The 21,736-nt window shown below is 41.0% G+C and overlaps 1 protein-coding gene across 1 annotated transcript in view; it reads right to left on the bottom strand.

The window, feature by feature from the left end:
* LRP1B (LDL receptor related protein 1B) overlaps positions 1 to 21,736 on the bottom strand; it is a 566,614-nt gene that overhangs the window by 396,563 nt on the left and 148,315 nt on the right. The window contains exon 6 of the mRNA XM_056861170.1: positions 19,335 to 19,497. Coding sequence (XP_056717148.1) covers positions 19,335 to 19,497 — 163 coding nt within the window. The remainder of the gene's footprint in view (positions 1 to 19,334; positions 19,498 to 21,736) is intronic.

A 21,736-nucleotide genomic window follows, 5' to 3' on the forward strand; every position in this document is an offset into this window, starting at 1 on the left:
ATGAGGCATTGAATACACCATCTGGCATAACTCAAATTGTCAGCAAACACAGAGTTCAAATTGATGGGCATATTACCGCTTAACATAGTTGACCAGTTAAAAGGCGTAATTATAATTAGATCTTCATTGTAAGATTTTATGGCTTGTATGGACAAATGAGCACAGACTCGATTAACTAACTACAAACTCAACAGAATGCATTGCTCAAGCTAATGTTTTTGAAAGCTAAAACTACCGATAACTGACAGAAAGAAGCCATTTTGTCAACTTTTCTAAACAGCAGCTTAAATGAAAGATTCACAGTTCTCCAGAGAGTTGTGAAAACCCATTTACAGGAACACAAAATATTTCCCCCCTGCTTTCCCCACAGTATGTGCTTATGTACCACATACTTCCACATCAAAGTACGCCCATGGAATATACATGCACTTAATCTATTTCTGAAACTTTTAGATATTTGTTTCTTAGCATTCTCTGAAGTCATCTATGTTTCTGATGGGTTCAATTTATGCCACTTTTTCCATTTTGCTTATAATATTGATGTTCCAACAGACAAGAATGCCAAAGAAGTAGTGAGATATGTATCAGTGTGGCTATGTCTATTTCTGCTGAAAGATGCAAGGTTTTGAGCTACCCAAAATTTACCTCATGGAACTATGTAATGCTGTCTTGCGGGAAGAATTATGCATAGCTTAAAAGTTTGCAACATCCCTTACCAGAAGACTGTATACACGTAAAGTTTATTTTTTAAAAAAAATCACACTATAATTTGTGTACCTGCTCCATGCCCATGTGGGCTGGATCCAGCAGTGCCTACTGCAAGCAAATGACACAAAGAAAGAAGCTTACTTTGAGTTCTACCAAAATCCCCCAAATGCAGCCCCAACGACATGCTGTTGCAGCTAAGCCTCAGATACGCAGAAGCAGTTTTTGGAAGGATTTCAGCTAGGGTTGCCAAATTCCAGGTGGTGGCTGGAGATCTCCTATTACAACTGATCAGTTCCCCTGGAGAAAATGGCCACTTTGGCAATTGGACCCTATGGCGTTGAAGTCCCTCCCCTCTCCAAACCCTGCCCTCCTCAGACTCCACCCCCAAAAACTCCAGGTATTTCCCAACCCAGAGCTGGCAACCCTAATTTCAACCCTGTTGGTTTAACAACATAAACTGGTGAATGTTGTATTGGTCTCAAAGAGTAAGAAATACTAAAAATGTCAGGCATTCCAGAATTAGGATTACAGGACCAGTTGGTTTCTTTTTCTTTCAAGCAACTGCTGCCACTAATATCCCTTTCAGCCGCTTTTGTGCTCAGTCCTTAAGCAACTTGGAGTGATGGAAGCCAACATTTTCAAAATAGTTTTGTGCACTCAGAAATGCTACCAAGCACCTTTTCATCTCAGTCAGTTTTTTGGATCAATGAAGATGAAGTCATCAGATGGAAGAGTTCTTTCTAACTAAGGCTCGATGGGAAAAAAATGTGGAAGAGGCAAGTCTAAAAACATAAAAGCTGAATCTATTCTTAGAATACTACCAGCAGCATGACAAATGCTGGATGGTATGAACAGTACAAGTTTTATCTACCTCCCTTCCTACCCTTTGCATCGCACCAGATGAATTCTACTTTGCAGCACATCTACCATAATAAACAAGGTTAAATGGATGTGTGGATAAGTTAGCATCAACTGAACCTTTCTTTGGAATTCCAATTTATTCAGTGGGGCTTTGTTCTAAAGAAAAATGAATAGGTACAAATGGTATATTGTGCAAAATGAAATGTATCTTCAACAGCAGGCCTACATGATATTAACAAAATAAAGAATATAGAACAGCGGTTTGTGGTGTTATGGTTGTTCTGTAGCCTACAATTACAGCTTGTCGTGGATGACTTTTTTGAATTAATGTCATTTTACTTTCAAAGGATTGAACTTGACCAATATAAATTCAAAATAATCACAAGCAAACTTTGAGCTGAAAGTGAAATATTGTTGTAAATGTCTGCTCTGCTAGTAGACCTTCTGCAGTTACTAGACCCAAATCTCTTTAAATAATAATAATAAAGGTCTCCTTTCATAACCTCACTCATTTAAACTGTTTCATAAACTGCACTGCTATGATTCTCTTAAAGTTTTCTTGCAAACAAAGAACAACCTGAGACACAACATTCCAGTTACACTCAGGTCAAATTTCATAATAGACAGTGGAAATGATGGCATCCAACTGGAATGGATGTCATTCTGGAAACTCTGAACAATACCATTTGGAAGAGAAAATAAAAGAAAGTGGCAGTGCTGACGGCATAGAGTTGGTTAAGGATGTAAGTGAGATGCCAGGTTAGCAATGAGATGCCCTGGATTTCTTCATAGTGATTTATTGCTAGCAAGTCTTAATCAAAGCATCAATGGAACTGTGTGAATGATTGAACTTTCTTTGTACAAGCAGCAGTGCCAAGACCTGAAGTAAAAAAAAAAAATCCTGTCAGTCTTTAAGGGGGACAGGAATGGGCTGTACAATGTGGATAAACCAACAAAGAAATAATAACTTTAAAAATGCTTCCATAACCCCCTCATGAATTCTCTTTTGCAACACATTTTTTTTTACTTTTTAATGTTGCTTTTCAATATAGAACAAGAACAACAAAACTTTCTCAAACATCTTATGGACTCCAATTTTACTCAGGAGGAATTATCCATGGTCTCAATTTAAGAGCAGTGGGTTTGGGAATCATTTATGGTATATTTTGATATGAACAGAACAAGAAATCCATGGCAAGCAAAGAAAGCATTAAATCTTCCTTGTGACAGTGAGATGGAAAAACACAAACCTGACTCTGGACAAAGGTAAAACACATAAACTAGAGAAACGATTAGATATAGCTATGCATCTAATGTGAAAACTTTGTGATAGAGTGAACAAACAGAACATTAAAAATTCATAAATGGTTGTGTGTCTATGTCTGCGCTCATTCTTATCGCTTGCATAAACACAATATTTTGAGCACACGTACAATCACAGGCATGAATGATGGGCTCCATCTGTTCCCACCGGCAACGAGGTCTCTTGAGTTGAAGATTTCATTGATTCTAACCTCCCGCGTCCAACAAACCTAAAAAAGGAGTCATCTTGTCTACTTAGCAAGCAATCTTAAATAGGTCCACTCAGAAGTAAGTTGCATTTTATTTCATTGGAGTTTACTCCCAGGAGAGTATTCGTAGGATTGTAGCCTTAGACTGAGAAGTATGCCCGCCCTGCCCGCCCTGCCCGCCCTCCCTGTTGATTCCTGTCCTGGTGGTCATTACATCCCTGCCAGAGCAGAACCACTAAGACAGGGAGTCAGTGTCTTGGCTTGATTTCCTCATGTGGGAGTTAATCCAGAGGGGCAAACTCTATTCCTGATGCTTCAGAGCAATATCAAACAGTGAGGCCTCTATCTTCCTACCACAGTGCTCACACGCACTGTGGAAATGAGCATTTTATAGGGCTGTTGAAAACAAAAAAAAATCAGTTTAATTCGGTTTTTGGTTTAAATGGCCTTTTTTATTCAGGAAAACGTGACTGCCAAATTCCCCTATACCGGTATAGGTGAGAATTCGGCTTTAAATTTGGGATTCCCGAATAATTCGGCCATTCAAATACATTAAATGATTTTCGCGGCTTTTCGTGGCTCCGGTGGGGGCATTTTTACAGGTAGAGTTCCCTCAGAGGGTCCAGAGTTATGGGGTCTGGAAGGGGTCGCCCCATCCTCCTCCATTCAAATGCATTGGCAGACTCTTTAACATGATCTTACTAATGTATCTGAATGGAGAAGCTGGGCTTTAAACGGTGAATGGGAAAGTTCACCCGGTGCCTTCATAGAGATACAGTGTGATACACTTTGTCTCTATGGAGGAGTGGGGTGAACTTACCCACCGTTTAAAGCCCGGCTTCTCCATTCAGATACATTGCAAACATTACATTAAAGAGTGAACACAGCCACTTTGCCAATTATCCAGACCCCATAACTCCGGACCCCCGGACCCAATCTTTACCAAACTTGGGGGTTCTTGCAGGGAGAGTCCCCTCTAGCTACCCTGAAAATTTGGGGCCTCCACCTGTACAAATGCCCCCCCCCCGGAGTTGTTGTCACCATTGAGAAGTATAGAGAATTCTTTTGCACAGCTCCTGGGGGGGGGGCATTTTTGCAGGTAAAGGTCCCAAATTTTCAGGGTAGCTAGAAGGGACTCTCCTTGCAAGAACCACCAGGTTTGGTGATGATTGGGCGAGGGATGCCAAAGTTATGGGGTCTGGAAAGGTTCTCCCCATTCCCCTATTAGAATGAATAGGAACCGGCTTCTATTCATTCCTATGGGGGAAGGGGGCGACCCCTTCCAGACCCCATAACTCTGGATCTCCTGACCCAATCTTCACCAAACATGGGGGTTCTTGCAAGGAGAGTCCCTTCCTGTTACCCTGAAAATTTGGGACCTTTACCTGCAAAAATGCCCCCCCCAGGAGCTGTGCAAAAGAATTCTCTATTCTTCTCAATGGTGGCAACAACTCCTGGGGGTGCAACTATGCAACTTTAAATTGCAACTTTAAATTGCAAGCTATGCAACTTTAAATTGCAGAACATAAATGAACACAGGATTCAGTCAAAAGAGTAAACTATCCAGTTGGAATGGAAGACTCCAAACTGTAGATGAACTGGCAAAATAAAACAAATACTTTTTCAGTGCTTACCACTCTGAATCCTTAATGTACCCAAGCTTGAAAATGTCAAATCTGAATAAGATTAAAATCTAAATAATCAGCAGGTTTTTGTTGGCATTTCCCATTGATTTGGGGATGGTGATAGCTGAGGTATTTCAACTTTTAAGTCTGTTATTGCATATGCAGTATAGTTGAAATGCTTTCTCCTCTAGAAATTTCCTTTCTATTAAACTCCAAACTGTACACAAGTTATCTTGGGGAGGGGCCATGGCTCAATGGTAGAGCATCTGCTTGGCATGCATAAGGTCCCAGGTTCAATCCCCGGCATCTCCAGTTAAAGGGACTAGGCAAGTAGGTGATGTGAAAGACCCTCTGCCTGAGACCCTGGAGAGCTGCTGCCGGTCTGAGTAGACAATACTGACTTTGATGGACCAAGGGTCTGATTCAGTATAAGGCAGCTTCATGTGTTCAACAATGCACATCAGTAACAGGTGCAAATCAAGTTGGTGGTGAAGTAAAACTCTCTCTTTTGTCTAATTCAAGTAAACAGTACTGAGTTGCTGACAGTAACAAACCACTTCCTTTCTGAATTGTGCAAATGGGGGTTATGTTTTATAGAGCCACAACAACTGTGACATTTTGAATTTTTCTATTATGATACTATGAACTGCTTTCGGATTATAGCATTGTCAGCTGGAGTAGCTGAAATGCAGCATTTTACACCAGCTTGTGCAAGCCTTTTATGTGTATACACCAAAGGACTGAGTACCCATCAGAGCAGTGTCTGAACAGATTTCCTTCTTAATTTTTACGGTTGTTTCTGCATGTTAAGTGACTCCATTTGGCAACTGGAAGAGGGTGGAACGACAATTACAACATTTTATATGTTCTTTGGGTATTATTAGCAATAATACTATTGTTAACAGGTCTGGTTAATTACTACACAAATATCTGCAATACTGTGCCACACAATTCATAAGGGTCAAGGCGGGGGAAAAGCTTGGGAAAATTTGAAACCACCCTTATTTTAAAAAATGAATTTGTGTCCTTCTTTAGCGACATACTTTTGTTAGATAGGAACACACATAACTTTCATTAAACTATTTTAATCCAATCTATTCAATATTGGTGCGGAAATCTACTGGAAAGATTGGCCAGAGTTTGATTGAACTTATTTATAACAAATGGGAACTAAATCCAAATGAGCCCCAAATACCAGGCTTTATTTTCCCTTCTATTTATAACGTTACTTCATACTAACCTTGTCAGAGACAGAGTACATCTGCCACCTTCCAATTTAAACATTATCATTTTTATTGTAAAGATTTTCCTCTTGTAGCCTTACACTTCATGATTTCTTGTGTACATCCATCTTGTCAGTATATCTAGTAGTAAAGTGGACTGCCCTCCATGCCGGTCACAAAAAAAGTAGCATTCTCGATGTGCTTGAGCAACTTCCTAAGTATGGCTTTGTAAATTAACAAAAGGGGGGGAATTAAGATCCAAATTCACCTTCACGAGAACTATGTTTAGTTAGTATTAAATTTTGATAACGGTTAAGTCGATTAAAGGGACACGGGGGGCGGGAGAGAAGGAAAGGGAAATTAGCAAGTTGAAGCACCCAAGAGTTTATAATATTCTCAAAATGGAAATTCGGCTTTCCCATGCTTCCCAGCAGGACCCCACCTTTAGTAAGTACTAGCCTTATTTTATGTACAGTGTTATCAATCTAATTTACTTGTACCATACCCACTGTGATGTTGAATGTGACAACACTATCTCACTAGCAGCCCACCTGTTTCGGGCACAATTCAAAGTGCCGGTTCTTACATTTATCGCTGGGCAATACCTGAACTGATACTTCAATAGATGTAAACAGAAATGTACGAAACATATGTAAATAGATCTAAGACTGAGGCTACTGGGAGATAGGTATGGAACATGGTTTGAGAGGCTGCTATACTTCAACCATTCTTAACCTAGCTGTCACTGACTCTGCACCTGTTTCTAATGCATGTGTTTAACAATTGGTAGATACAGCCAGAGATGGGGAGCAAAATAATTTTCCAGAACATTTTCCAGGGCTTTATTTCTACAAGAAAAACTTTCCATTTCTAAAGATTCTTGTAAGTGGGACACATTTTACCTTTGGTTTTTAATTGAACTGCACTTCCAAACAGTTGAATGCATCATAACTTGTTTTGTTTTAATTTGGATTATATATTTTTTGGTTTTATTGCACTCCCCTTTACAAATCAATAAAACATATATGTACTCTCAAATAATTTTGGAAGCTAATCACCTGAAAACATTAATTACAACTTTTTAAGTGCTAAACTAACTTAATATATTCACTGGCAATGGCATCTACTCATTGTTATTAATTTATGAAACCATGGTAGAAAAGACATAGTAAACACCTATGAAACTAACAAGTAATGCAAGCGATGCCACTGAGATTGAAGGAGAAACTAAAGTACCCCAGTGACCTATGTGGGAGGACAGTAAAATTCTGTAAGATGGTTTGAACATGTTAACCACACTTGATTCAGTTATTTTCCTAATCAAATATTTCAGTTAAATATTTGTTGCTAGTGGAGCATAAAATTAACACGGGTACTTAAAAAAAAGTCAAAATAAACATATTGAATACTGCTACACTCTGTTTATGGTATTCAATTTTTTAATGGAAATTTTCCCAGTTTTTTAAATCTCACTTCACTGGATACAGCACAAAGGAGGTGAAGGCATACCACAGAATACATCAGCACTTCCTACTATTTCTTCTTCTCAACATGATTCTCTCGACATAATGCTAGCAAACCTCTTTATTATTGAGTAAAACTTTAACTGGAAAAGATCCATGTTAATTATTTTTTTCCCAATGTTGAAGGTTTTTGTTAATAATTCATTTGATAAATCTTCATGACTGTACTATTGGTTCACGGTTATTTTCTGCCAGACATGAATATCCTGTTGTTCAAACTTTTAAATGATAGCACAGATAAAACGTTTACTTATCTCATGAGAAGTGACAAGTACCAACATCAGTGTAAGAGTAACACTAATTTGCAAGATAGAAAACAGTGGTGATATATCGAATTTGTACTTTGTGCCCAGAAAACGAAGGGTCCCAAGTACTATTTATCAAGCAAGGAGTTGTTAGCGAGAGCACTTAAAAATTTCATTCACGTGAAGTGGAAGAGGCAATATATTATTGTAAAACACAGATTTTGGTCACCACATAATCCTGGTTGTTAATTTATTTTCTATCAGGGCATTTGGTGTGTGTGTGGGGGAGTTTGGCATTTTCCCCAGCATATCCTTGCTGGAAATTTGACGAAAAGGGTTCTCATAATAGATGGCTTATTCATTTTCTCCTTGGTAAATGGCTCATAACGCAGATCTCTACATTACACTGTTCTGTGTCCTTCCTTACTTGAACGTAATTGGAACAAAAGATAAAGTGGGATGCTGTATATAGCTTAAGTAGTTAAGTAATTGTTTCAATTCATTTTTCTTTTAACCATTCTTCCTTTGCTTCTTTAGAAGAAATAACTTTTTGATTTTTTTAGAAGCACTATTAGATTACCTTTCTTATATATGAATGTAGGGCAGAAAGAAATACTTAAGGGATGTATTTTCAGCAGATTTAAAAAAAAAACACCCAAAATGTAATGACTATTTGATTGTAGTGTGCAAATCTCAATTATTACATACATTTAACTCATCAAAACTGTGAAGGGTTTCACAGCTTACATTTCCTGAGTCTTGGATAAGGGCCAGAAAATGTTAAGGTTTCTGAGAGTTTGCTTCACATGTTACAGTTAATCGTGGAATATTAACCCAGAAGTACTAACTCTGGAGCTCACAGACAGCCAAGCTCCCTATTGCCATCAACCAAAACAACTACATGGCTACTATATGCCCTGTGCAACACCTTCTACCTTTCCCTTTCCCCTTCATCACCCACAATAGGGCTGGATGGCTTGAGAAGCCACCAGATTCAAAGCACCCAAATGACAGGCCATGAATATGCTAAAAGTACAATCCTACACAGTTACTCATACGTAAATCCGACTTTGTTCAAAGGGCCTTTGAAATACCTGTCTCTTCTCTGTAGAGCTGAGATCCCTGATTTGGCAGCTATGGGTACCATGGCACTTGCCAACACCTTTCTTGGTGCCAAAGTGTTTTAGAAAGTGGGTGGAACCAGGTGGGGCATGGCCAGTAGGGCTTCTGACTGGAGATCTGATTGTGCAGATTAAAAACAAACAAAAAAACCATTGCTTTGGCAGCAGCTGCCACCATAGCACATCTTCACTGTATGACCACAGATAAGCTGTGTCTACGCAAGAAAATATTTTAAAACAATATGTTCATTTAAAAAGGCATCCAGATAAGTGGGGCTTCTTCCTGAAATGCTGAAGCAATACTAATAGAGTAATGCATAGATTGCCAACTCTGGGTTGGAAAATTCCTGGAGATTTGTGGTAGAGGCTGGGGAAAGTGAGGTTTGGAGAGGGAAGGACCTCAGCAGGGCATAATGCCATACAGTTCATCCTCCAAAGAAGGGATTGTCTCGAGGGGAATTAATCTCTGTTGTATGGAGATCAGTTGTAATTATAGGAGATCTCCAGACCCCGCCTGGAAGTTGGCAGATATACATAACCTTGCTCCCTAACATTTTGTTGTTGGGCCTCCTGTGACATCACCCTGTGTCAGAATTCCAAAGGTGCCCATGGGCTCAAAAAGGCTGGGGGCCTCTGAGGTAGAGCCCACTTGCTCAGATCCGGCCAGCAGCTGTGGAAGCTTACTGTGCCTCATGCTGGGGACAGAACAAGAAGACAGAGATGCTCAGGCACCTCATTGCAAGAGCCTGCTCAGGTCAGTCCGTGAGTGTTCTGAAGAGAAATGCCAAGTCAGTGTTGCTGGCTGGCTCAGGTGTTGGAATATGAGACTGCACATGGCAAGCAGATGGCAAGCAGATGTAAAAGATCTATGTGACAGCCAGGTGATTGGTGGTGTCACATGACAGCTCAATGACTGAGCAGAAAAACTGGCTTGTACTGGACTGAGCTAGATAGTCCTGGAGACAAGGCAGCCAACAGGTGATTGGCTGAGAGACTATGCCAGATATGTATATAGGTGTGTTATATATGTATTGGGTTGTGGGTTGTGGAGAGTTGATGACCAAGCGGAGCATTCTGTCACTGTGAATAAAGGAGCACTTTTGTACTACGTGCTGAGTCTTCTGTGCTTACTCGCCTGTAGAGCTGCAACGCTTTCTAACATACGCCAATAGGGTTATGGGCCCAGTTCAGCTCAACTGCGCTACATCCTGGAGGTTCTGAGCAGAGGTACTATCTGTGGAACAAGGGCTGTAGTGAGCAGAAGGCGAGTGGATGTCTGAGGTTGAGTCAGACGGAGCAGAGGAGGTGCCCAGCAGGTCTGTCAGCAGCAGTGCGTCTGAGGCGGAGGAGGAGAGCGACACGGAGCAGGAGCAGCAGGGAGCGGGAGAAATTATGGCTCAAGCTGCAATGTCCTTGCTTGTGGAAAAGCTCACTTCTACCAACTACAATGTGTGGGCGTTACGAATGCAACACTACCTTAAAAGAGAGGCACTGTGGATTTATGTCTCCAACCCACCGGATCCTGAGACGCCGCAGGACGTGGTCAAAGATGAAAAGGCACTGGCAAGCATAGTGCTGAGCGTGGCTGACGACCAGCTTGTCCATGTGACGGGAGCTTTGAAAGCGAAAGCAGCCTGGAACTCATTATCTCAGGTCTACGTCCAAAAAACAGCTGGCTCTTTGATAGCCATAACGAGGCGTTTGTACAGAACTTTTCTTTTGCCGTCAGTTCCTGTGAGAAACCATATAAATGAACTGACTGAATGTTTCCAAATGCTGGAGCAGAGGGGGAAGACTCTACCGGAGGATGATAAAGTTTATATACTCCTGAGCTCTCTGTCTGAGCAGTATAACATGCTAATTACAGCTCTGGAGTCGGTTGAAATTGATAAACTAACTTTACAGTATGTTATTGGAAGAATTTTGGAACATGAAAAAAGATTGCTTGCAAGAAATCCTGAGAAGCCTGCCAAGCCGGAGGGAAACCTGCCAAGCCAGGAGACGCGGAGGTTTGCCGGCGGAGAAAGGAATGCGGAGCAGAGAAAGCCGGGTGATTTACAGCAGCACGTGGCTCTGAGGGTCAGACGTTGCTACATCTGCAAGGCTACAAATCACTTAAAGCGTGACTGCCCAGAAGCAAGGAAAAAAAGCCGAAGGGACCAGTCGTCACGTGAGTTTGTGAGCGGTCAGAAGGCATCATTGGTGCTGACTGAGCACAGTGACACAGCCGGTGTCTGGATTTTAGACTCTGGTGCGTCACAGACCATTTGCCGGCATCAGGAACTTTTAAAAGACACACGGGACTCAAGTTTGCCGCATGTAAGCCTCGCTGATGGAAGGAATTCTGAGGTGACACGTGAGGGGAGTGTGTGGTTCCCAGCTTTGAACTATACATTTAAAAAGGTGCTATGTGTCCCTGAACTAGAGAACAATCTGTTAAGTGTAAGTGCCCTTGACAGGGCTGGATATACTGTAACATTTACAGACAAGGCTTGTAAGATATCCAAAGGTGGGAAAGTGCTTCTTACAGGGAAAATGTGTAATAATGTGTATGTGGTAGAAAATAGGCATGTGGAGGCAAAGATGATAACTAATAAGAGCCCCCATGACAATTGCATACATCTGCTACATAGAAGGTTGGCTCATGCAAATTATGAGACCATAAAGAAAACGCTAGCCTTACTGGGGAAGGAAAAAGTTAAAGAGTGTGGGAACTACCTGGATTGTGAGGTATGCAAAAGTTCCAAATCTAAGGCTTACCCAGTGGCTAAGCATAGTGAGAGACTCTCAGACACTGCATTAAAGGTAGTGCATGCAGATGTAATAGGCCCCTACAGGGAGAGTCACTCAGGTAACCATTACGCGTTGATTCTGGTGGATGATTGCACCAGATTCACATGGGTGTATCCTTTGAAAAAGAAGTCACAGGTGTTTGAAACATTTAAGTATTGGGCCAAAAGAGTGCAGAAACAACTTAAATGTACCTTGGATTCTCTCCAAACAGATTTTGGGGGAGAATTCATGTCAAATGAGTTTAAGAAATGGTTACAGGTGCAAGGTGTGAGGCACAGAGTTGCCAACGTGGCGGTGCCAGCAGAAAATGGTGTTGCTGAGCGACATGGGGGAATGCTACAAACAAAAATGTATTCCATGTTGCAGGATGCAGGGTTGCCAATGACATACTGGGCAGAAGCAATAAAGGCCGCCTCCTATGTTTCCAACAGGATCTGGACCAGGTCCATACAAGACATACCTTATAGGGTTTTGTACCAGAGGGATCCTAGCTTAGGTTACCTCAGAGTGTTTGGTACAAAAGCCTGGGTTGATGTGCCAATATCCAAGAGAAGGAAAGGAGGAGCGAGAGCTAAAAAAACTAACCTTCCTTGGGTATCAGTCTGGCATGAAATCATACAGGTTTGCTGATGAACATAATTCTCTCAGCTACAGCAGAGCTGCGAATTTTTGTGAGAGTAATAACTGGGCCAGAATTCATGGACAGGAGGAGCAAAAAGAAATTGGGCTACCATTGACAGATCTCTCACAGGATGCAGATGGGGTGAAGCAGGAGGGGTCTCCTCAAAGGGCTTCATCGCCAAGGGCTGAAGAGGGGAGGCAGATTCCTAGGGTGTCAAGCAGGAGCACTAAAGGAATTCCCCCAGAGAGGTATGGTTTTGAGACCACTGATGTAAATCATGTACAAGTCAAAGAACCAAAGAGCTTTCAGGAGGTAATGGCTTTGGAAAGCAGGGAAAAAGAGGCCTGGCTAGAAGCCATGCAAACTGAGTTTGATTCCCTGAAAGAGAATAAGGTATTCTCTGTAACAAAACTGCCAGCTCAAAGAAAAGCCATAGGGTGCAGATGGCTTTACAAAGTCAAACAGTGTCCAGAAGGGAAGATACTCCGTAAGGCCAGGCTTGTGGCTAAGGGTTATTCCCAAGTTGAAGGGCAAGACTTTGATGAATTATTTGCTCCCACTGTGAAGGCTGATACTATAAGAGCTGCATTGTGTAAAGCTGTCAGAGATAACATGTTAGTGCACCATTTTGATTTCACCACTGCATATCTGAATGCAACAATAAGTGAAGAAATATATATGGAGCAGATCCCTGGGTTTGAATGCAAGGGTAAACAAGGAGTATTAAAATTGCATAAGGCTCTGTATGGATTAAAGCAGAGTGCACGTGCATGGTCCCAATGCATTAGTGAAGCATTGGCAAATCTTGGGTTTAAGCAAGGTGTTGCTGATCCTTGTATGTTTACCAAATGTGTAAAGGGCTCTGACTGTGTTGTATTTTTATATGTTGATGATCTTTGTTTGTTGTGTCATACAAAAGAACAACTAAACTGGTTTAAGGAGGCAACTGGAAAACTGTTTAAAATGAAGCATCTTGGTGACATTCAAAATTATCTGGGGGTAGAAATTACCAGGAACCCAGAAGGATATTTTGAATTGTGCCAGGAGAAAAAGATTGAACAGCTCCTAGAAAAATTTAAAATGACAGAGGCCAAAAGCACTGAGACTCCCATGACAACAGGGTATGTGAAAGAGGTGGATGATAAGGTATTCCATGATAAAAATCAATACCAATCGTTGGTGGGTTCATTGTTATATCTGTCATGTTGGACAAGACCAGACATTTGTATGGCAGTACATTTGCTTTGCCAGAAATGTGCATGTCCATACATGAAAGACTGGAATGCAGCAAAAAGGGTGCTGCGATACTTAAAAGGCTCAGCTTCAGCCAGGTTGTGTTTAAAGGCTGATGCAGAGGAAACAATCACAGTGTATAGTGACTCCAGTTGGGGGGAAAGAGAAGAAGGAAAGTCTACCACTGGGTACGTGTTATTTCTACATGGGGCACTGGTTATGTGGAAGTCTTTAAAACAGACTCATGTAGCTACCAGCACATGTGAGGCAGAATATTCTGCATTAAGCGACAGTGAGATTCAGCTGGAATGGCTGTGTCAACTGGCTAAAGACCTAAATCTTGAATATGAAATGCCTGTAAGTGTTTACTGTGATAATACTGCAGCACAGCAATTGGCTGGATATCAAGGTATTAGAACAAGAAGTAAACACATCACAATAAGATACCAGAATGTCAGGGAAGCGGTAAACAATGGTTTAATGGTTCTGAAACATTGTGCTTCAAATGTAAATATTGCTGACGTTTTCACCAAATGTTTGTCTACTGAAAAGTTTGAACTATTTAGAAGCAAATTGGGGCTTGCAATGTCAGTCTAGGAGGAGTGTTGGAATATGAGACTGCACATGGCAAGCAGATGGCAAGCAGATGTAAAAGATCTATGTGACAGCCAGGTGATTGGTGGTGTCACATGACAGCTCAATGACTGAGCAGAAAAACTGGCTTGTACTGGACTGAGCTAGATAGTCCTGGAGACAAGGCAGCCAACAGGTGATTGGCTGAGAGACTATGCCAGATATGTATATAGGTGTGTTATATATGTATTGGGTTGTGGGTTGTGGAGAGTTGATGACCAAGCGGAGCATTCTGTCACTGTGAATAAAGGAGCACTTTTGTACTACGTGCTGAGTCTTCTGTGCTTACTCGCCTGTAGAGCTGCAACGCTTTCTAACATACGCCAGTGTGATCTTGGCACAAGGTCTGAAGTTCAGATGAGAGCAAGATGGCCAAGACTCATGCCAGGGAGAGAGTGAGAAGGCAGCGAGGGAAGTAAAAAAGTGCTCAAGCTTTCCACTGCAGAAGCCCACCCTGAACTAGCCAGTGGCACTGGGAAACCTCTCTTCACAAGTGGAGGAGGCTCTTACAATGGGAAGCCTGTGTGCCGTATTCTTCTTACGCTGCCTTCTCGCATTCTCCTCAGATTGAAGCACAGCAGTTCAGGTGGCCTTAAAATGGTATTTAGTCTCTGACTTTTGCTTTGGTAAGACAAGGGCTGCAGTCCTTGATCTCACACAAGCGTCAAGATAGGGTTTAATCTTCCATTCTGGGAAGAATAAGGATTTAGACCTAGGCTCTCACAAAACAGCAGATGAGGTGATAAAATTGAGTCAGCTATGAGCTGAATGTGAGGGTTCACATGACGGAATTAATAAATATTCCTAAACATAGAACATTAGAATGTCAGGACAAAGACTATACTAGAAGCCTTCTCCATTATTGTTAGCTTTCTATACAAGGGAAGTTATTGTTTTTTTAAAATAATTTTAATAATTTTTTTTAATAATATTTTTTTTAATAATTCCAATATGTGAATTCTATTGTCCGACATGCAGTATGAAGTAATAAAATCCAGATACAGGTTAATCATGTTATCTACACCAAAGCTTCTTAAACTGTGGGTCGCGACCCCATATGGGGCCGCGTAACTGAATGTGTGGGTCGAGAAAAATTTGGCAACAGTAGATGGTAAAATTGTATGTATACCCAAAAAAGTTTTAAAATAAATTTGTTGATGATTTATTATCAGTAAATGCTTGATCTGTATACCTATTTTATATACCTTTATACCGGGGGTCACGTAAAAATTTATTGGGCAAAAAGGGGTCGCAAGTGGAAAAGGTTTAAGAAGCCCTGATCTACACTGTGTTATCATACATGTTGGATTTTAAAAAAAAAATTCTAACAAAGTTTAGTGAGATCTAGGACTTCTATAAAGGAGGAGGCTGTACTGCCTAAGAATTCTGACTGGCTCTTTATGATATGATATCAGGAAAGAATTACGCTCATTCAATAAGCCAGTCTCCTCAGATTCCGATTGGATTTCTAGGTATTTGTAAACATTGTAGGCACCATTCTGATAACTATCAAATACCTCAGATTCCGATTGGATTTCTAGGTATTTGTAAACATTGTAGGCACCATTCTGATAACTATCAAATACCTATCATCTGTCAAGGGGATTCTGTAACACAATGAGTATAAAGATGAACTGTCCTACAATAAACTCAAGGCAGATATACACTTCTTACAGTACTGCTTTCTAGCGAGCACCCCAAAATGTGCTTTACAATGACTGTAAAAAGATGATGTACTTGGACACTTTAAAGCCTGAAGATATCTTGTAAGAGTGCATGCATAATACCTTATGGGAACATCCAGTTTAACAAGCTAAATATAAAAATGTACATATTTTGTAATTATATGCATTAGGTTGATAAATGCAGGTAACTTTAATAAAGTTCTATGCATATATTTATATACCCCATTCATTTCATGCTCCACTTGCAATGCACTCTTATGAAGGATTTTTATTAAAAATCTAATAACGAAAATAAAAATCTAATAAAGCTACTATTCATTATAACACAGGTAAAGACACAATAATTCAATACACTCATATAGAAATTTTAATTTGGTATTTAGATAGTAATAAAAAAATAGATAAAACCTGAAAAAGGGAAACAAAAGTAGCAATGAAAGAAGCGACAACAGAATTCTGAGATTTGTACTGGTATTCCAGTCGTAACAGCTTGAATTCTGAGAGCTGTGAATTCATGGAACATAACCCCCCAATGTGCATCTCAGACAATCGGGTCCTCAGAGATGTGAGAAGTTGAACCTAAGGAAGGAGTAGGAATGGTGTGCAGAGTTAAAGAGGAAAGGCATGCAGGCATCTTTCCACTCAAAGAAGAGGGGTAGCTGCAAAGCAATAACAGTTAAAAGAGCTACTGTAGATGCTAGAAGCAAAACCAGCTCCACCCAACAGGCAGATTGGGAAGAGATCAACAGATTTCACAAACCACGCTAGAAACCAAGGAGTACATGTCACTGTACTATTGTTAATTATATTAATACCTAAATGTGGCATCCAAGCTGCATCCCAAACCTCAAAGCCATTTGATTATTAATGGTGGCCTAGTCAATAGGTATGGACCCTGCCCCCTCCTCCTAAGGAACCTACACCCCCCTTTCCCCTGTTTGAGCCACAATATAGAAAAAGCTTTCTGGTGAACTATTAACTATGTCAATGCCTACTTCCATGACCTCCTGCCCCCAGTTTATCCTCAAAAAATCCTGTGAGGTAGTTAGGCTAAGTGCTTGGACCATGGTCACCCAGCGAGGTTTACGGATGAGTTCGGATTTGAGCCTGTGCCAGCTCAGTGCTCTGACTACTAAAACCATGTGACTCTTTAGAAATTTGCCTCTGTTTCAAGAGCATGTGGTATGGGGTGAGGAAGGGACTAACACATAGAAAAGCAGGGCGGCTTGCCTGTAAAAAGCAATGTTTTCTTTGACTAAGCCATGTCCCACCCCCACAGCCGCCAAAGAAGAGGTTCCTTTTATAAAATGTCTATGTTTTCCATAAAATGGAAATTAAACATTCACCAAAAAAGTAACATAGGTAGTCTAGCTTGTTCTATTCTACAGGAGCAAATTTAATCCCAAAAGTCTTTGAGGGAAATAAAGCATCCATCGGCAGACCAGGAATATTAGAACTCAGCAACTTATACCCGAAGACACTGTGCAAGGAAAAGAATGTTAGACCATTTGAAAAATCTCCCATTCTCTGTTAAAACAATTACTAAACAAATCCATTTAAATACAAATTCTTCAACTAATTTCTTTTGAAACATCATTCCAGTCAGATCAAGTCAAGTTTACCATCTGCTGAGAGCACAAATGCAGCTTTTATTCATGAATTATATTATATGGCTCCGTTTGCAAAGTTTACATGCAAGCTGTTCTTGTCGAAGTTAAACCCATTGTGATGATTCATCTTAATATTCAATCAGGCGTTAAGTAAAGAGTGACAAAAGTCCACATATGGATGACAAGCTGTTTATGCAGTAAATATTTTCCTATTTATTGAGCAAAGGCTTATGGCTTTGAGAGCTTGTTCTACCAACCACTGCAGACTTCTCTGTCTACAGACCAATAGAACAAGAATAAAATAGCGACTTCACACTACCTACATATCACAATTTGGGCCTGCTAGAGCTGCTTTGCTTACTCACTTATGTATCTGGCAGATCAAACGAAGAAATGGAGTTTCCCAATATTTGATATTATCTCACTTCCCTTTTCAAATTTGTTCGTGGAATCAGATATAAAAGCTCAGTTGACTGTGGTTTGACTCGATGGCAAAGTCCCTTTCCAAGGAGGTGTTGGGGCAGCAGAGGGGTGTTGAGAGGCTTATACCTTGAGCCACTGAAGGGGCAGGCCCAGGCACCAGCAGCAGTTTTTGACAGGGCAGCAAGGTTTTTTTTTTTCAATTTCCCTTTCAGAGAGTCAAACAGAAGCTGAAATTGCTCCGTAGTGACTAATTATAAATGCAGCCAATTATGTTTTGTATCATAGTTTTATGTCGTAGGTTCTCACAGAAACATTGTGGACTGCGGGTGACAGAGGGAAACAAGCCTGCCTACCCGGCAGAGCTGCCTATTTACTTATCATTTGTATCCAGTCATCCATCTAAGGTGATCAGAGCAGCAAACATGATGCTAGCCTATTTTAATCCTGTGAAGTAGATGAACCTGAGATTACAGTGACTTGTAAGAAATCGCCTAGTGAGCATCATGGTTTAGGTAAACCATAGTACGATGACTGTCTAAACCAGTGGTTCCCAACCTTTTTTTGGCCATGCCCCAGCTAAGCATCTCTAAAATCCTGATGTCCCCCTGTGACATATAATTCTTATTATTCAAAAAGTGAACTCAAATTCAAATTCAAATTCAAAAACCTTTATTGGCATAACAAATCATACAAGGTATTCCAGAATTTAGCAAATGAATGAAAAGTAAACTCCTATTCACCATGCCTCTCTATTAGCGGGCTTTCCCTCTCTCCATTGTCACCAGCTGACCAGTACATTCTGGTTTTAATTTTAAAAATGTGTATGCCACAATATATATTTATATGAGCCCACTAGAACCATAAGAAATGCAAAAAATTAACTGTTAATAACTCATTCTCGAATTGCCCCCCTTAAAAATCAAATTGCCCCCCTGTGGGGCGTGTGCCCCACATTGGGAACCACTGGTCTAGACTATCCCAAGCAACCACCATTCTTTGGTGGGATACTCACTTCATTCATTCTCTTCCTCAGTCACAAAAGTCATTGGAATTCTGATACAGCAACAATAAAATGTTGGCTGAGATCCAAACAGGTACACTAGACGTGTGCCCAGTGGAATGCTCTCTTTTTTGGTCTGAACAGACCCTCTTGTTACATCAATCTCAGTGTTTAATGTGGTTTGCTATTTGACTTGGAAAGAGACAGAGTTGTTGAGACACATAAGCTCCAAGCCGCTTTGGGTACATGAAAATAGTCACTCAGGTCGCTGGATCCAGGCTGTCAAATATACATTTTCCTCTCCCACCTCTTGAATGAACAGTCAGATACAAACTTAGAAATATAGTTTCCCAACAGATTTAAAGGTAAATTAAACGCTTAAGTAGCATTCATTCCAAGGCAAGAAATATCAAAAGTTTGATAATGCATCATTTTGTAGTAGATGTTTTCCTTTGTCCTTGGCATGCAGATATGCACTGTATATCCAACAATTGCTTTATACCACTGAAAAGGCTTACCCTGAACTTGGATCTACAGCTACTGCCATGGGATTATGAAGGTCGAGGTCAACCAGAGTAACACACACTGTTCCATTGTAGTTGCACACGAAGATTGTGTCACTTATACGATCCACAAAGTAAAAATTTCCAGTAAGCCAATCAACTGCCATCTGCTGTATATCTGTCATAAAGAAAACAATGCTAAATTACTTGTGCTACTTCAATATTATTCACATATTATGTCAGTGGAGAGACACTGTAGATTTGAAAGAATTCAAATTGTTAATGAATGCCATGAGAACAAGGAAAAACACTTAATCTTTTTCTTTCAGCAGAATATATAGACTCAGGACCTTTTACGTCAGGTACTTTTTAGATATTCACCATAGTCCTGTAGCTACAAGAAAATACAACAACTGGTACCAAATTTCTTTTAAGGACACTTACACCTTCTCAAAAATACATTCTGAAAAAACTGGATATGTGTTGTTAAAAAGGTAAAGGTCCCCTGTGCAAGCACCGGATCATTCCTGACCCATGGGGTGATGTCACATCTCAACGTTTCCTAGGCAGACTTTGTTTACGGGGTGGTTTGCCAGTGCCTTCCCTAGTCATCTTCCCTTTACCCCCAGCAAGCCGGGTACTCATTTTACTGACCTCGGAAGGACGGAAGGCTGAGTCAACCTTGAGCCGGCTACCTGAAACCGACTTCCGTTGGGATCGAATTCAGGTCGTGAGCAGAGCTTGGACTGCAGCACTGCAACATACCACTGTGCGTCACGGGGCTCCTTTATATGTTGTTATTACTTATTTATTTGCTTCATTTATGCCCCTCTTTTCTGCCCATTTGGGACAAAAAATGTATTATAAAATTCTCTATTGTAGCATCACAACAAGCTTGTGAAGTAAGTTAGGCTGATGGTGCATGAGTGGCCCAAGGTCACCCAGCAAGCTTCTAGGGCATGGGTGGGATTCAAACCCGGCTCTCCAAGATCTACACTACATTATGCTGGCAATGGGTCAAAGTTTTATAATGTTTGCGAGAATAATAAGGTATTGATTTTAACCCACATGGGCCCAGAACATAGCTTACAAAGAAACACTTGGTATGGTGCTTCCAACTGGGTAAATAATTGTGCTTTTGGAGAGTTCGATCAGTTTTGAAAAGGCTGCAGAGAACGTGTAGAACTTTTTTTAAAAAATAAGGGCTACAGGAACACTATTCTTAGAATGGTGGAATAAATTAGCCTTTTATGGGGGAAATGGCAAATGAAGCACTTTCATGGGGCGAAAAGTACTGTGTCACCAGTACAGTATGTGAACATATGGTGCATGTACCCCACTTCTCACAGCAATGAGAATTTCCTGGCTTTGGTTTACTTTAGATTAAAGAACACCAAGGAGTTATATTTAAAATGTGTGAAGCTACCTATCTATCCATCTGTTCATCCATCTGGATAACTGCAATATATAGGCATTTGAGGTCCCTCAGCTTACCTGCAAGGTAAGCCTTCTTTGTGTCCCACGGGGTAGTGCAGCAAGGCAGACCAGGCACCGTTCCTCCTTGGGGCATATCAGCTTTTTCCCCATGGGCCTGGGTAGTTTTTTTGTGGGACCTTAAAGACCTGTTCAGTGGCTAGCCCATCAGAAAGCTGGGGGGGCTGCTGGTAGGCAGGCAGACCACAGAGGGTCAGTTCCCTCTCTGGTCCACTTGCCCAGCATATAACAAATTCCCTTGGTGTTCCAGGCTTCATTTGGCCTTCGGCTGCCTTCACCTACCCCCCTTGGCTGTAGGCCTGCATGTGCTCTTTATGGATACAGATTTGTTTGTTTGATGTTGGATTAGTTATGTGCATTGTGCTTTCTTGTCACATCTTGGTGAGCAGTTTTTTACATTGGGCCGGTTCCATTTTGGAGAAGATTTGGGAGTCATGCACATCTCTCAGGGGCTTCTGGATTCTCCTTGCCCCCATGTGGCAGGGAAACACATAGTGGCCTGCACCCAGGTATTTCCATTTCCCCTCATCAGAAAGCAGGTGGGTCACCCAACGCCTGGATCCATTGCCCCATGGGATGACGTTGCATCACAATGTTTACTAGGCAGACTTTATTTACGGGGTGGTTTGCCAGTGCCTTCCCCAGTCATCTTCTCTTTACCCCCAGCAAGATGGATATTCATTTTACCGACCTCAGAAGGATCAAAGGCTGAGTCAACCTTGAGCCGGCTACCTGAAACCAACTTCCGTTGGAATCAAACTCAGGTCGTGAGCAGAGCTTGGACCGCAGTATTGCAGCTTACCACTGTGCGCCACAGGGCTCTTCTAGAACAATATCTTACAGACCAATATATTACTTGCACTTGAGTAGCTTGGAAATCCAGTATGCTTTCCACTACTGCATTTGACATCTACAAAACATGT

Source organism: Euleptes europaea, chromosome 15, assembly GCF_029931775.1.
Source record: "Euleptes europaea isolate rEulEur1 chromosome 15, rEulEur1.hap1, whole genome shotgun sequence".
Taxonomy (NCBI): Eukaryota; Metazoa; Chordata; class Lepidosauria; order Squamata; family Sphaerodactylidae; genus Euleptes; species Euleptes europaea.